At 37.5% G+C, this 16,405-nt stretch overlaps 3 protein-coding genes across 4 annotated transcripts in view; all 3 read left to right on the forward strand.

The window, feature by feature from the left end:
• Positions 1-1,969, forward strand: part of slc5a5 (solute carrier family 5 member 5) — a 16,596-nt gene extending 14,627 nt beyond the window's left edge. For both annotated transcript variants that reach the window (XM_029430559.1, XM_029430560.1), the window contains 4 exons: positions 60-157; positions 646-731; positions 1,069-1,155; positions 1,463-1,969. In XM_029430559.1, coding sequence (XP_029286419.1) covers positions 60-157; positions 646-731; positions 1,069-1,155; positions 1,463-1,567 — 376 coding nt within the window. In that variant the 3' untranslated portion in view covers positions 1,568-1,969. The remainder of the gene's footprint in view (positions 1-59; positions 158-645; positions 732-1,068; positions 1,156-1,462) is intronic.
• A 3,217-nt stretch (positions 1,970-5,186) lies between these two features.
• On the forward strand, positions 5,187-11,175 carry cluap1 (clusterin associated protein 1). The gene is given in 14 exon segments (XM_029428809.1): positions 5,187-5,278; positions 5,808-5,875; positions 5,964-6,075; positions 6,464-6,548; positions 6,653-6,832; positions 7,380-7,475; positions 7,955-8,038; positions 8,151-8,284; positions 8,552-8,693; positions 9,123-9,198; positions 9,299-9,409; positions 9,629-9,678; positions 10,798-10,883; positions 10,885-11,175. Coding segments are annotated over 13 exon segments (1,269 nt in total). The 5' UTR covers positions 5,187-5,278; positions 5,808-5,853; the 3' UTR covers positions 10,976-11,175.
• Positions 11,176-12,318: 1,143 nt separating this feature from the next.
• On the forward strand, positions 12,319-16,065 carry ccdc124 (coiled-coil domain containing 124). Its single transcript, XM_029430576.1, has 5 exons — positions 12,319-12,437; positions 13,180-13,357; positions 14,111-14,309; positions 14,462-14,567; positions 15,184-16,065. Exons 2-5 carry the CDS (start codon positions 13,199-13,201, stop codon positions 15,386-15,388), a joined length of 669 nt encoding a protein of 222 aa, XP_029286436.1. The 5' UTR covers positions 12,319-12,437; positions 13,180-13,198; the 3' UTR covers positions 15,389-16,065.
• The last annotated feature ends 340 nt before the right edge of the window (positions 16,066-16,405 follow it).

The following is a 16,405-nucleotide window of genomic DNA, read 5'->3' on the forward strand; positions in this document are numbered from 1 at the left end:
AAATACATGTTACAGCAATAAAACTGAAACATATTTTTAATGAACCCTTTCTTTTCTAGGGTCCTGCTTAACTTATACTCCATGTCCTACCTCTACTTTGGTGCCATAGCGACAAGTTCGGTGGTGCTTGTTGGGATGATAGTCAGCTATGCAACAGGTAAGAAGATAAAAAGACACAAGTAAAAACTGCTGACACAACAAGACACATTATTCAGAATTGCTGGTTTAAAAAGTTGCCAGTATTTCAGATTTACCAACACAAGTTTCTGTGCAATCAAAGTTTCTAATGTTCCATTTTTTATGATTTATGAAAAGTTATTTTTATTAACTTTATTGTCTTTACATATTTAATTGACACCTTATGCACTTCCACCAATGTTACACGTTTATCTGTTTTAAATTCAAGAGTTTGTTATTTTATTGTCATCCTATCTGCTTTATGCGAGATCACCTCTTATATTTGCATCTTATGTGTTTAGAAATGGGGAATTTACTAAAATGTCACCTGCTTATTTCTCATATCCACAAATTACTATATATGAACTCTAAATATTTTAACCTGTAAAGCACTTTGTGCCTAATCTTGAAAAGTGCTTTATAAATACAATGAATGATGATTACATTGTTGTTTCTCTCTACACACAGGACCGACAAAGAGGAATCAAATTAAAGAGGGTTTGTTATGGTGGGATCTGAACAAAAAGCAAGTAGAGGTCCCATCAGAGCGCAGAGTAAGTACCAAATCGCAAGCTTATGAGTTTGGTGCCCGTTGTTTTACTTGTGTAGATGCACCTACAGAATGTAGAAATGTAAGGATACAGGAGATTATCTATTTATTATTTTGGGCTAGGTAACACACTGGGCTGTGACCTTATGGATTCACATTTTCTGTATGCAGTCTGCATGCTTTTCATCTTAATGAAGGGTTCGTATCCAAAGTTATATATCCGTTTTGTACATAGCATAACTAAATGAATCCCTGCTCATGACTCTAACCACTTTATAATTGTTAATGGATCATTTTGGACTGAAACTGCATGTATAAATGTGGGCTGTGTTTGTTTTAAGACTGGAACACTGTCCAGAATGTTTCCCTGTCTTCTGCACGATGCATGCTTGGATACACCGCTGCAGCCTGTGAGACTGAATGGCCAGGTAAAGAAATGAATGAGTGAATGATTCATTAATAATTAATAACTTATACACGTATGCAGTTCACAGTTGCAAGCATACTTATAGTATGTACATAACGTAATATATAAGATGTGTATGTAGCACCACATCTACAACAACTAGAGGGCTTCACCCCATAACTACTACAGTCATTTTCAAATTAATATCAATTTCAAGGAGTGTACTCCTGGGTATAATAATTCAGTATGTGTTTGTCAAAGTATCTTGGTGTCCATCAACATTCCGTTTCTTATTGTTTATTGTTTTTAAATCAGCTTCTTTTTTGCAGGGAGATAAACCACAGCTTGTGCCCTTAAGGGACCTGCATAAAGAAGAAACTTGTGAAGAGGAACCGACAGATGTTGGGACTATTATATCACCACTCAGAGTTTAAGTGTTGGACAACTTAACATTTTTTAAATTGCAAATAGCATGTCATTCCTCTCCAGTAGCAAAAAGCTTTTTTAGTGTACTAGTCTATTATTCCTCATTCAATTCAACTCTAAATTCCTAAAGTTGTTGTTTCTTTATCCTCCACATTTGGTGCTATGTTTACTTATAAATCTATTACTTAAGATGTGATTGAACAATGAAGGCCTTTATTTTTGTGCCAAGGAAGATATAAACTCAGCGACAACCCCCAGGTAATATTTGAATTCCTGTAATGTTGAAAGGCTTTTTCATCAAGACTTTCATTTTGGCTGTTCCATATCTGCAGCAATGCACCTGCACTTCAACCAGTGTTAATGTGGCGGGCGGCCTGGGGTGTGTGTGTGTGTGCAATAAAAGTAATTGAACTCTTGTTTCATGTCCAGGTTCATTGATTTTCATGATGTTATGTATTATGCTTAAGTGTCCTCTTAAATAGTTAGTAAAGGTAGTATTTTATTTATTTTTGGGCGTTTTTACATAAAGTAGTATATAACTCAGTAATATTTTGTTGCACAGCTCTTATAAATGGGAGATCTCATGCCTGTTATGACTTATCACATACATATAAACTGCAGAACACATTTTAAAGCTATCAAAGCATTTTACAATAGGGGTCCTATAAAATGCCAACTAGTTCATAGGTCATTACTCAGGCCACACACAGCCTCAGTTGACGCCTGTGTTATTTATAATAATATAAATATACTAAACTGACTTTACAACTTGCTACTACCAGCAGTATCAGCTGTTTTCTTCTTGTTCCTGATGATTGTTGAGCTTTAATGTGAAGAATGATTTATGCACAGAGTTTGGCACATTCATCTGCTGAAAGTGGAAAGTTTCTCTGCTCATTGGAAATCTGATTTGAAGGTGTGTCTTCAAGTAGGTATTTTAGTACACGCCTAATGCACAACTTTTATAAAAACATATTACAAGTTTTTTTTTATTACCTGTGACTACATTCATGCTTAAAGCCTGGAAATGGGCTGTTAATGTTAGGAATGCACTGGGTCATGTACTATTTTATGAGTGTGTCTGGTAAGATAGTGGTGGCTATTGAAAATAATGATAGCCAGTCGAAACTTCACTCTCTGGCTGGAGGCTTTAGAGATGCCTCCACAGATCCACAGAGCTCATCAAGATAACTGATCAATGTTGGTTTCGTCTGGTTCGTTATCAGTGCGAGAGGATCCAGTTTTCTCACAATGCATTTCGTTAGGTCACAAATGTCTTAAATCAAAGTAAGTAGGTTTACATAGACAAGATTCTTTTTTGTAACAACTTAACTCTAAATGTATACTATATTTGAGAATTACATCCTGGTTGCTTCTGCATCATTTACATTTCACTGCTATATAATGAAACTTTTAGTTTTTTTGGAAATAGGGGAAGAGTAACATATCTTATTACTGTTAATATGTAGCTTCTTCATGTGCTTCTACTTTTATGAGTATGTTATCAAGATAGTGTGTAATTTCTGCTTGAAGTGTATTTTTAATTGAGTTGTACTACGTCTTTATAATGATGAAAAGTTGGTCATGTACTTGGAGAGGGAGGGATACATTTATATATATATTTTTTTTAATGTATGTTTTAACCGTTATCAGCATTATTTTTAGGTTTTAGATTAAGGCCTAAAGAAAGTAACTTGACTTTAAGCACTTTTTGTTGATTTCTTTATTCAGTTCTCTCTTAAAATTAGACTTAAGAATAAGAACCGGTGTGATTATATCCAACCATTAATACAGTACTAAGGTGTATTAAAATATATTTTGGTTATACTGACACCTGCTGATGATTGAATGTCACTTCAAAATTCAGACGCTCACTCATGGCTGCCACACATCCATTATGGCTGCCAGATACATGTTACCAATAAGTACAAAAGCAATTCATACCGCGTGATGGTCATTTATTGCATTTTCATTATCTTTCACCCATTCTCACTATACAAAAGTAAGCATAACATTTCCAGACACTCCATTTTACGGAATAAATTGGCAAGCCTAACTGAAAGTCTTTCTTTAATGTTGTGGGATTGTGCTTCCGTGCACATTGGTCCTGAATCCCTCAAACACCTCCATGTTTCTCTGCTGCTTTTCTTCAGCCCGGTGCTTCACCACTCATCTGCGGCCCTGTTTGAGTCCTCGTCCGCTACTGCACAGTCCAGGCGCTGAACACCGGGAAGAGCCAGATCCCTTTCGTTAAGCTTTTCCAGAAACGATGAGAGCAGCCGTTTGTTTAAATGGTCCGTCAGGGTCCTTTCTTCTTCGACCCGCTCTTTGGCGACATCTTCAGCCGACTCCACTTCCTCCGCCTCGGTGTCCGCGCTGAGCTGCGGAGAGGCCGACCGGTGGTTCAAGGACAAGCCGTTCGACTGCTCGTCCTCCCCGGACTGCTGCCCCGTCCAGCTCCCGGCGTCCGCCCCAGAATCCGTCTCCATTTGTGATATTAAAGTGGTTTGCAGGGCGGCATTCTCCAGCTCTTTAAGGCGTTTACTGTGGAGGCCGCAGGCAGGAGGTTCATTTCCAGTCGCGTTGTTGTTGTTGTGAGGTGGCTCACCAGTTTGCTCCATCATGCTCTGCGTCAGGAGTGCAGCCCATAGATATGAAAGTCTTCTGTGGCGCAGACTGAGAGGCAGCGCCCCCCTGTGGCCACCAATACTATTGCACACTGCAGCCCTTTCCCATTGGAAGAAAGTAGTAGACAATTCTAAAGTATTCCTTTACTCAGTTAAAAGCAATAGCAATACCACCATTTCAATAATACTCCATTCCAACTAAAATTCCTGCATAGAAAATGTTACCTAATACAAATACAGAAGTATCAGCAGCAAAATACTGAAAGCAGTGATGGGATGTAACTACATTTACGCAAATACTGTACTCAAGTACAATTTTGAGGTACTTGTACTTCACTTGAGTAACCCCATTCAACGTTTCTTAATATGTTTACTGCGCTACATTTTGGAGGCAAATATTGGACTTTTCACTCCACCTTATAAATATTTTTATTTGCAGTCAGATCAAAACTACTACATATAACCAACTCATAAATTGTGATGTATTTTTTTATAGATTAAGCCATCTGCAATACATAAAGTAGTTCAAATTAGCCCCACTTTCACTAGCTGCAACATTAGCAATGTTTACATCAATGATTATAATCCAATAATATAAAAGGTGTTATTCTGAAATGTGAAGTGCTTTGTGCTTTAAGTATATGTCAATGATCACACTTTTCTTACTGTAACTCGAGTAAAGTTTTTAATGCAGGACATTTTTTTGTAGCAGAAACATTGCAGTATTGCTACTTGTACTTAAGTAAAATATATAATTACTTCTTCCACCACTGAGCAGCATAATGCATCACAATTAAATTAACTCATTATACAAGTTAATGTTGAGGTGGAGCTAATTTCACTTTTATCTTGTAGCAATGGATTGTATTTTATAAGCAAATCATTTTCAAGTTAATTCAAGTAATGTAAGTAATCCATGTGATATATAACCAAAGAGTCATCAGAAATAAAATGCAGATGTTCCTGATGAACTGTAATAACAAATGTCTCGATTGTCTTTTGGACCGCATTGAGCTTCCGTAGGTCTGTTTCCATAGAGACCATCTATGGTTGAGACGAGTGAACAGCTAGTTCAGATAGCTTCAACGACAGGTAAAAATCATTATCAGGCCCGTAAACACGATAACGTTTTGCTACGTTTGCTAACTGTTATGCTATGTTTGCTTACTGTTAATCAGGTAGTTCGGTAAAAGTGTCTCTTGTTACAGGTTGAACTGCCGCTAACCACCGGCGGTGACACCAAGCGTTAGCTTTTTGCTAACTAGCTACAACCTAGCCACAAACTATCTAATCTAGGCTATTTGTTGACAACTCTGCTACAGTAGTTAAACTGATATTACCTTCACACTCTCGGCTGGTGGTTAAACATACCCTATCGAACAACAATATCCTAATCGGTGTTAAATCCCTAAGGATTCTGTTATATCATAAGGATCTTTATTTTTAGCTTTCACCACCTTAAGATGTCGATGGTGGTCAGCACTTATAGTTTAACGTTAGTAAAGTAAAATATTTTTATTTAGGTTACTTGTCTCGATCGAGTCTCTGAGACAAACTGTGCAGAGTCGGTAACTGTTGGCTTGGTTGTCTATAAATACATCTCTTTCTCCTTTGCTGACAGAGGAGGAACCAGTGCATCTTCTGCTCTACAGTGCTGGCAGGTCAACATGTCCTTTAGAGACTTAAGAAGTAAGTGATTGTATGCCATTTTCATTATATAACTTTTTTGTAGATGTAAGCTACATGTTGGTAACTGAAGTTGCATTTCATTTGACAGATTTCACAGAAATGATGAGGGCCCTGGGCTATCCTCGGTTGATATCTATGGAGAACTTCAGAACACCAAACTTCACTTTAGTGGCAGAAATCCTAATATGGCTTGCAAAGAGGTATGATTTAGACAAATTAAGTACACAAATTCAACATTCTTTAAAGAATCCAACACGTGCATCTGTGATGGTTTCTTTTCTTTTTTTAATATTATTTTTTCTGTAAATTGTTGCACTCTATTTTGTGTTAGTTAAGTTCAAAGTTGTACTTTGTAGTATGTGGAATTTCCCTGGAAGAGGAAACAATCACTTTTCACTTCAATGTTGTTAATACATTTACTGACTCTGGAAGTACTTACGAATTTCTGCCTGGTTTAGTTTGAATGATTGTTTTTACTTGCATCAGTCAAAACTATGTATTAACATCATGTAAGTAATGGAGGGTACTGATATATATATTGCAGTTTATCTTTTGCTCCCTATCCATCTCTTTCTCCATTCCACGTAGATATGAGCCTCAGATGGATATTCCCGCTGATGTAGATACAGAGTCAGACAGAATATTCTTCATCAAGGCCGTGGCCCAGTTTATGGTAATATCTTTTCTTAAATTTATACAGAATGTACAGATTACTCTTAGCTATTGAAGGCCTGCTGAGGGTCAGTCGGTCTTAACCTGTGTCTTACGTGGTTACAGGCAACTAAGGCTCACATCAAGTTGAACACCAAGCGCCTGTACCAGGCCGATGGTTACGCAGTGAAAGAGATGCTTAAGATCACCGCAGTGCTGTACAGCGCTATGAAGACCAAGCAGATGGCCTTGGGAGACCGAATTGAGGAGGACAACAACAAGTTCAAGTTTGATCTCGGCTCACGGGTGAGATGCAGTTTTTACAATGTAATGTTATATCTATGTTACTTTATCCTTATCGTTTCCTATCTTCATAACTTAATTACTAAGATATCAGCTCTAGGGTGTTTTGGCAAGAAACATTTGTGGCATTTAAATTGAGTCAGTGTTGGAATCTAAGACAGATCAAATGAAGCAAATGCCATATATTGTCCAATTAAGCAGATGTGAATGTGCCCTGAATTCAGGTCTCGTTTTTTATCAAATTTGTTGCATTACTTAACTTGAACAACATCTAGTTGGTCACTGTAAATCTGACCCACATGCATGTCGAGTCTCAGATTAAAAGAAGGTAGTCAATACAATTTATTTATTTTAACACTGTGCTGTTTGATATCTTTGTGTTTTTTTTCTTTGTATAAAACTTTGATATAATTAGTTTTTTTTCAGCTTTCTATTCCATTTCCTGTTTGCATTCTCCCTTCTTCTTTTTTTTAATCTATCTTTTATCAAATGCGAAGTAGAAGAAAACACCTTGTGTTGCTGATAAGGTCTCACTCTGTCTTCACTTAAGATTTCAGATCTTAAAGCAGCTCGGCAGCTGGCATCTGAGGTCACATCAAAAGGAGCATCTCTGTATGATTTACTGGGAAAAGAAGTGGACTTAAGGGTGAGGGAAAACACAGATATTAACAGACACAAACACTGGTTTCCATATTCCTTGATCTTGAGTCCTCACAATCTGAGACAGTGTGGGCTTCTCTTCATACATTAGGCCCAGGCCAGATCAAATGTTGGAACCGTTTGAAGACCAAATTGTATCCAGTGATATTATTTAATTTTAAGAAACATAGATATCTCTGTCTGAAAAGACATTTACCAATGTTAAAGATAATTATTTTGTCCTTTTATTGGTATTTTGAAATGTTTCCTTCAAGATCAATTTGACCTAAACTGCCATCAGCCATTAAGTAACTTTGTAACCCTAATCTATTACTTTGTGAGTGCTGATTGTTTTTTGCAGTAAACCGAAGCTGCTGCTCTCGAATGATAGCAGCTGTACAATTGTCCCGCAATCTATTTAAAAATACATTTGTGACAGTGATGCAGGAGATTACTTTGCTGTCTTTGTTTTCAATGTTTCCCAAGGAAATGAGAACTGCAGCCATCGCCAGACCTCTGGAGATCAATGAGACCGAAAAGGCCTTGAGAGCTGCCATCAAGGAGGTTTTGGTATGTATTCATCCTGACAATCCTCATTTTTAAAATTCACACAAGGATCTGTTTTTTTAATCTATGAAATGGCACTGAATCTGCCCCTATGCCTTTTGTGTTAATTGTCAAGGAAAGTGTGGAGAAGACCAAAGACATGCTGAGTAACGTTGTTTCTGATGAAACCAGTCTGGACGCTAAGATAGAAAAGAAGAAGCAAGAGCTGGAGAGGAATCGGAAAAGGCTCCAGACACTGCAGAGTGTCAGGTCAGTTCACAACCGACAGGTAGCAGACAGGCTCAATGACGGGAATGATTCCCAGGGCCTTTGGTAAATTAAAACAAAGCATATAGTGAATATGAGAGACCTTTTATTTTGAGTTAAATTATTTGTACTCTTTGCTCAAAACCTTTAAGTTGTGCTATATCTAAGCTTTAAGCCATCTTAAAGTTGTCTGTCTTTGAGTCACACCAAGTATGTCTGTGCTCACCGTTTTGTGAGTCCTTGTTTGATATCCGTCGCTCAATTTTCTAGGCCGGCCTTCATGGATGAATATGAGAAGATTGAGGAAGATCTGCAGAAACAATATGAAACTTTTGTGGAGAAGTTCAGGAACCTCTGCTTCCTGGAGTCTCAGCTGGATGAATACCATCGGCTGGAGCAGGAAAGGTTTGAGGTGTGTATGTATGATACGTAGAACAATGATTCTTAAATGTTGAATTGAAGCACTTCCTATGGAACTGCTTGTAATATTACATACTTTTGCTTAAACATATTGCCACTTTGTGTCAGTATTGCTCATAACCCAGAGACTGCAAATATGGGTTTATAGAAAATAAAAATAAAGGGAAAATTGTCTGTTTTTCTATGAATGGAAGAAAGAACTTCATCAGTCTTTGTTTCCCTAAGAGACCAATTTATCATTTTCTCCTGTTTTGAACAAAGCATAATTTGAAATTGTAAAAATAAAATGTGCCGACCTGTGGTGATGAGAAATAACACAGTACTGTTCACAAACATAAATGGGAGTGACTCTTACCCTGAATGCAGTGGATGTATGCTGGCCATAATATACGAGTTTGTCCTTTTTTTATTTCCACTGCAGGAGGCGGAAAACACAATGAAAATGATGCAGAACGTATTGAGGGAGGAGGAAGAGAGGGATCTGACGAAGAGTTCCTGTGAGACCAATTGCACACAGTGAAAGCAAAAGCATAGTCGCATAATCTCAACCCTCTTTATGATCTCACACACTTATTTCATGAAATATGTTTTCTGCAGTGAAAGAGGAGGATTCTGACATGGACGTTCCAGAGGACGAGGGTTCAGACAGCGACATGGAAGAGGGTCCACCTTCTAAACCACGGCCCACACGAAACGGCATCATGGCAGGTACACAGAAAAGGAATAGCCATGGCCTTGTTATGACCAATGCTTGGAAACATTTGCTAAGTCTAAAGTTCATTGTAGACAAAGTTATCTCCATCATGTTCTGCTTTCTATGATTCTGATTGTTTTTTATCCCTGTGCTCCTCATAAAATAAATGCTTAATCTATTAAAACTTATCATCAAACTTCACGTAACCTGTGTTGCCTATTTTTGCACCATAGGAAGAGGAGCTCGATTCATCGGGAACATGCAGGGTGGCGATAGTGATGAGGTTAGTACTGTCATAGCAATATCAAAACAAGATTATTTCCTTTTTTCTTCTTAAATTAATCCTGATGTTGCAAGAATCTCTTCATTTTGTGTTATTATTTGGAAAAATAAATAAAAGGTGTCATTGATTTCACTCCCAGTTGCCCTAAATGTCACTCTGTGCTGTCTCTCTTGTTACAGAATGACATGCTGTTCACTTTTTTGTAGTGTCCTACACACCAGCATCAGTTTCACGTCCCTTTGGGTTTCCATTTTGTTCCGTATCTTATTTTTTTCTCTAATTTACTTGTATTTTAAAAGCCCTCTTTAGCTGTTTCCAGAAGGTCAATCCCTCGTGGCAAAAAACAACGGAAAGGAAAGGTTTGTGCAGGACCGGGACCTAGTTCACTCCTTGCTCCTCTGTGTATTTAAAGGAAAAATCCATTCTCAAAATCTCTGACACAGTGGGGATTGTTCACACAGGACAAGTGGATGAGATGTACGCTCAGAGCTAGCAGACGTGCTGCAATGGTTTTGGAACATTATCTATCTCTCACTGAGAACATTAACTATTTCTTGCATCATACCACTACTGAAACACATATGCAGTATGAACTTCACCACCTGTGTTTGTTTTGTTGAGAGATACTGAAAGAGGAAGACAGAGTCATTGGAAATAAATAAATGATTGCTTCATTGCATTCTACTCCACTGATGCATCTATGGGTGTAGAAATGGGTATTTCTTGTCTTTTCTAAAAATGCATTTTTGAACATTGGTGCAGATGTTTTTAACAGTGTTTAAGTGTTTGGAATGGATTTTTACTTTAAATTAGGTTTGACTGGTCCCTGTAGTTATCTGGCTTCAGGTGGACATGTTCTAGTTCACTGTTAGATCAGTTTTGTATGTTTTCATTACAGCTGAAGAGATGATTCTGTGATTAGATCTGTCTGATTTGAAGTTTTTGTGAGACATTAGCTGGTTCAGTGTTTAGTTAGTATGAAAATATATCCATCCCTGTTGTAGTTCCACATTGTGTGTTGAATAATTGTCCAGGAATCATTTGACTGGACTCTAAAAACTATGATCTTTTTGTAATGGTTGTTATAATTATGTGTCCCTGCTTGCCTGCTTTTTTCAGACTGAAGACAGCGAGATTGATGTGGACGAGGATGACGAGGAAGATGATGAAGGCGAGGAGGAGGAGAGCAAGGATCTGGAGGACAACAAGCCTTGAGGGCCCAGTGTCCAGGGGTGCTCGCCCCTCCAAGAGTGGCACGAGACCGCCTCTGCTGGAGGAGAGCGACAACGACTTCTGAATAAATACAGATGAGATTCAGCTGTTTCTGTATTCCAGCTCAGATTACACCATCTAGTTACTTCTGAGAGATATGCATTCATTATTATGTTCCATCAGGTTGTTTTTGTAATGTAAAAAATCTATATAGTTCATATTTTTTAATATTTGTATAAACTGTTTAACTTAATAAACAAAGTGTGTCCCTTGACTCAATTATGACAACAGCGTAACTTCCTTATTTGTCCTTAGAGTCACTTATATATTGAGGCTGAGTATTTTTAATTTTCTGCAATTTTATAGTTTATTGTTTATACTCCACATACTTTTAGAAGACAACACTATACTTTAAATTCCGCTATAGCCTTTACATAAATACTACTTCGTCAGATTTTACATTTGTATCTAAATGAGAAATATATTTACTTTAATACTGAATAAATTGGTAGTTTATACTGTTTTACATGGTCAATATATGACAAATAAATCCTTATAGAGGAAAAACTGAAATTAAAAATGGAAAAACCTAAAGAATAACAGAATATAAGGTACTTTAAACTGAAATTCTATAGAATAATGTATTTCCTTATTAAGGATAATGAGGCAAAATGTGTACAAATATAGAGATTAAAGACATGTTAAGATGTCTAGGACATTATGTTTGATCTTTGGCAACAATAAGGCCTTGTTATATTTTCCGTAAGAAAAAGTAATATAATAGAAATTCAAAAAAAAATTACCTTTTAGAAACAAATGTTACACATGAAAACAAATAAAAAAATGTTTTATCAAAAAGCTACAGTGAAAGTAAAAGGACAGTGTTTTACATGTTCTCAACATAGTATAGAGAAACAATAATATTTATTCATTTTAAATAAATAATTAGAAATAGGATTATAAAAATAGAAGTAAACCTCAAAAATATAAAAGTATAAAAAGAAACAAATCATGCCGTTTAACAGTTTTTTTAATGTATTTATTTAAACTGGAGAGTCTTAATATATTCTATTATTCACATAAAAATTCAATGAAATTGGAGGTTACTGTATGTTATTTTGTATTTATGAATGTAAACTGTAACATATATAATCAATTAGTTCACAATAAAGTAAATGTTATATATAATAAACTTTCCACCACAGAACTCTCAATTTTGCTATTAGGATTAGTTTTACACAATATATAATCTTTCATTTGAGTCCAAAAAGTAGGCCATTTGTGTAAGAATTTGGAAAAATATAGATCTGTTTGATTTATATTGTGTGAAATTATGATATCTAGTATAGAGTCTAAAAGTTCACAAAAAATGAAAGACTTTATCGAGCCCTTGGTTGTATGTTCAGAGACGATTAAGTTCCGAGTAAAGTAGTTATATACGCTACGTCATCAGAGTGCGCGCAGGTTTCAGGGAGGAGGTGGCAGATGCCTCTTCGAAACAACAGTCAATTGTCGTCTACTTAAGACCTGTTTTTCCTCTCATACTGGTATGAAACCATGTTAATACTTTGTCTATTGTGTTCATTACTATCTTAGCTTCATTTGACCCAATTGAAATAGTGAGGCCGGCTCATTGAGAAGCAAAGCTGTCTTGTTTATAAGGCTAACATCGGCTAGCTATGGCTAACAAGCTAACGTTACTCAGGACAAGCAAAACTGCAGTCTTTTGTGTAATCTGAGAGAATATATTCGCTATATATGGCTTACTTAACCTCCTTTTTGCATATCCTCTCTGTTTACTGTTTGGTAACACATATTTTCAAATCGATTATTAGATAAGGTAGTCATCTAACAAGGCTAATAATTGGATTCCGTTATTTTACTTTAGACATTTACAAATCTAATTTAGGATACGTATATTTGTTACTAACAACGTTACTCATCTATCTCAAAATAGCTGGTGCACATTACCCATTTTAAATGTATATTTTTCTCATGGTTTTTACTCTATAGCACTGAGTTTTGTTTACGCAAATGAAAAGTGCGCTTATAAATAAAATGTATTATTATTACCCATTATCACCAATATAAATACTGCATGTTAAACAGTCATTGTTTGGTTTGTAGGGGATAAACACAAAAAAGATTTAAAAAAGAAAAAGAAAAATAGGTAGGGTTTTCAATCAATGTTGGTAAAACTGGCTATATCAGTATTGAGCATCAGCCTCGAAAACTATCTGGTCAGTCAAACTCTTATGATTGGCTTTCTTGTCTTTCCTTCTCTGTCAGCTGAAGAGCAGCTGTTGGGATGCCAAAGAAGTTCCAGGGTGAGAACTCCAAGGCGGCCACAGCTAAAGCCCGCAAGGCCGAGGCCAAGGCAGTAGCTGACGCCCACAAGAAGAAGCAGGAAGAGGATGCTCTGTGGGAAGAAACCGACAAACATGTTCTCAAAAAAGGGCAGAGAAAGGTGAGCTGTCTGTTCAGTGTGATGTTCAAATTAAATGTAGTCGTGGTTTCAAGAATTTGCTTTGATTTTATGAAATTTCGTCACTGTGATAGTTCTTGGATGATGTGTGTGTAGTCAGTTTACATTTAGCTGAAATCATTAAAACATCAATAGGGAAGGAACATAAATACATATAAACACAAGACAAAGAAACTGGCAGAACTATCACATTTGCTTTTGCTCAGAACAGGAATCCTGCCCTCTGATTTGGCACACACACATATCGACAGGTCTAAAGTCTAGATGGGATTATATGTGAATTATCCCCTGTGGGACATTGGGCTGTTGTATTAGCAAGCAGTTACACAACAAAGAACAATAACGATGGAGCAACTGAGGTATTATATTACAGATCAGCATGTTTTATGTATATGTTGTGCAACCAAACAGCTATGGAGCAACATAAAGCATATATAGGCTTGCTTCAGAGGGAGGAGAACATTATTTTTGCTATCTGTACTGGACTTACTGTAGCTATCATCCTTACTTAGACTTAGACTCTTAAATTTGAGCTTGACTTAATTCAACATCCTATCATTTACATGCAGAAGTGATATGCTGCTCTAAGTATTTTATTACATGGTTCCTTATTGTCAGTGATGTCAGAGGAACATCAGTGATGATTGTTGAATAGTTAAGTGATTGCATGTGTCAAAATACATGTAGTGGCCAAACTACTTTAAAGTCTGATGAGACCGCTTCCTACCATTGCAGGATGACAAGGAGAAGAAGAGGCTCGAGCTTCTGGACAGGAAAAAGGAAACCCAACGACTCCTGGATGAGGAGACCTCTACCATAAAAGGCAGAGCCCTGAGGGAGGCTGGACCTGGAGAAAAAGTGACTCGTGCCCAGATCGAGGAGGTGCTTCAGAACGAGCTACAGCAACAGAATGAGGAAGAGCTCAAGCCAAAAGGTACATATCAGGTTTAAGATGACGGTTTGATGATGAGGTTTAAGAAGTGTGCTGGTTAGAATAGAGATGAAACAGGAGTAGAGATACAATCCCGCAGCAGGGGATCAAACCAGTAAACTTTCTTGACCATCAAATAAAATATCTTCTCACAGAAAAGAGCCACCTGGAGACTCCACTGGAGGAGAACGTGAACAGAATTATCCCTGAGGAAGGATCTGTGGAAGCCAGATCAATAGAAGATGCCATCGCTGTGCTCAGGTACCATTTGTACTGTGTGTGACACCCTTTTGACCTTGTGATTACTAAGGCTGCTCCGATCAATCGTCCACCGATTGTTATCGGCAGTTATTCGTTCTGAATCATTTTAACGGTGTCACTATGAAAGCTGATTAGAAGAGCCGATCAGATGAAGCATCAATTCTGAATTTAAAAAAATGTCAATACTCACTTGACTGCTTTAAAATTGAGAGGGTGGAGCTATGTTAAAACACTTAATACATTTTTTTTTTAAACGACTAAAATGTTACAATTAACTTTCATGAACTGAAAAGATTAAAGCTCTAAAACGAAAACACAGAGAGCAACAGGACCGGACAATACCGTTGTAGCGACCTGTCAATCCCAAGGTAGTGACGCCCTAAAGCATACCTTTTTAGTTTTATTGTCTATTACTATTTTACGAAGAAATGGCTTCAAATAGTTCCCGTGATCGGATCGGCCGATAAGGCTTCCAGCCATTGGTGAAAAATCCTGATCGGAGCATCCTTAGTGATTATTCTAATGTTGATTCTTAAGTTTCTTGGGGCTATAAAACAGCGACAATGACTTGTGAATGTTAACAAGCCATCGTTACATCCTCTCTTGCTATCTCCAGCACTGGGCCGGAGGACATGGACCACCACCCGGAGCGGAGGATGAAAGCAGCGTTTGCTGCATATGAGGAGGCCAACATGCCTCGCCTAAAACAGGAGAACCCCAACATGAGGCTGTCGCAGCTGAAGCAGCAGTTGAAAAAGGAGTGGATGAAGTCACCAGAGAACCCCCTGAACCAACGCTTTTCCACCTACAACTCAAAGTGAATGCAGTCTGAATGAATCCCCCCCCCCCCCATAACTCCATTGGAAACTGTCTGCCTATACACATAGGAGATTGAAATATGTATTAATTCTTTCATTTAAAAATGAGTGTTGCTGATGAGAGCTTCCCCACTTTCCACCCAGAAACAATCTCTCCAATGCCAGAAGACTTGGCTTGGTTGTACCATTCACTATCAAGAGAGACTCATCTTCCCTTCTTAAGGTCACAAGTGATCATCACACCCTCACGTGGCCTCTAATGTGACACTTCTAATACATTTAATTACATCATTTTATTTTCTAGCACTTCCGGGGAGGTGGGAGCCAGATGCTTTGAGAGTAACTTATTAAAGTTCACCACTCGATCATTAACATCTCTTGTTGCTTTTGAATGCAAGACTCCTCCTTTGTTGTTGCATATAAATCAAGTCACACACTGATGTCAATTTCTGCCAACTGCTGCTGTTGTGCATTGCTTATTCCAAAAAGAAGATGGAGTTGCAGAGTTCAAACTTTACTTCTCATTCAAGGAGAAAGTCAACTATGATTTTGTGTCCGGGGTAAACGGTGTTCACCATCCTCCAGCAGAAAATGGTGGTAACTTATAGCTATGGCTGCAAATTACTTTTTTTTTCTGTACTTTTAGTTACTGTGGCAAGTGATAAACCAGTTTCTTCAAAGGAGTTGTTTGTCTGCTTGAATAGCAAAACAGTTTTAGCACTGAAGCAGTGGATTAAAACTCTTGCCCTGAACATACAGTGCGTCTTCTACCAAAATATCTTCACTGTGTTTTAGGCATACAACAACAATGCCTAACCCTTTCACATTTAATCTAAGATATGGCTGGATGGCCAAGTGGTTACAGAGATTACCTTTTGATTGTGCAGGTTTACTCACAGCTTTCGAGTTAGTGCTATTGTCTCGTTACCTGCAGTGCAAATGGCAGGTTTTCCCACAAGTAGGAATTGTTCACTAGCTAGCCTCGTCAATGCCTCCCCTCTAGTGTTTTAAGACGTCTCT

The sequence above is a fragment of the Cottoperca gobio genome, chromosome 4 (assembly GCF_900634415.1).
Source record: "Cottoperca gobio chromosome 4, fCotGob3.1, whole genome shotgun sequence".
Lineage (NCBI taxonomy): Eukaryota > Metazoa > Chordata > Actinopteri > Perciformes > Bovichtidae > Cottoperca > Cottoperca gobio.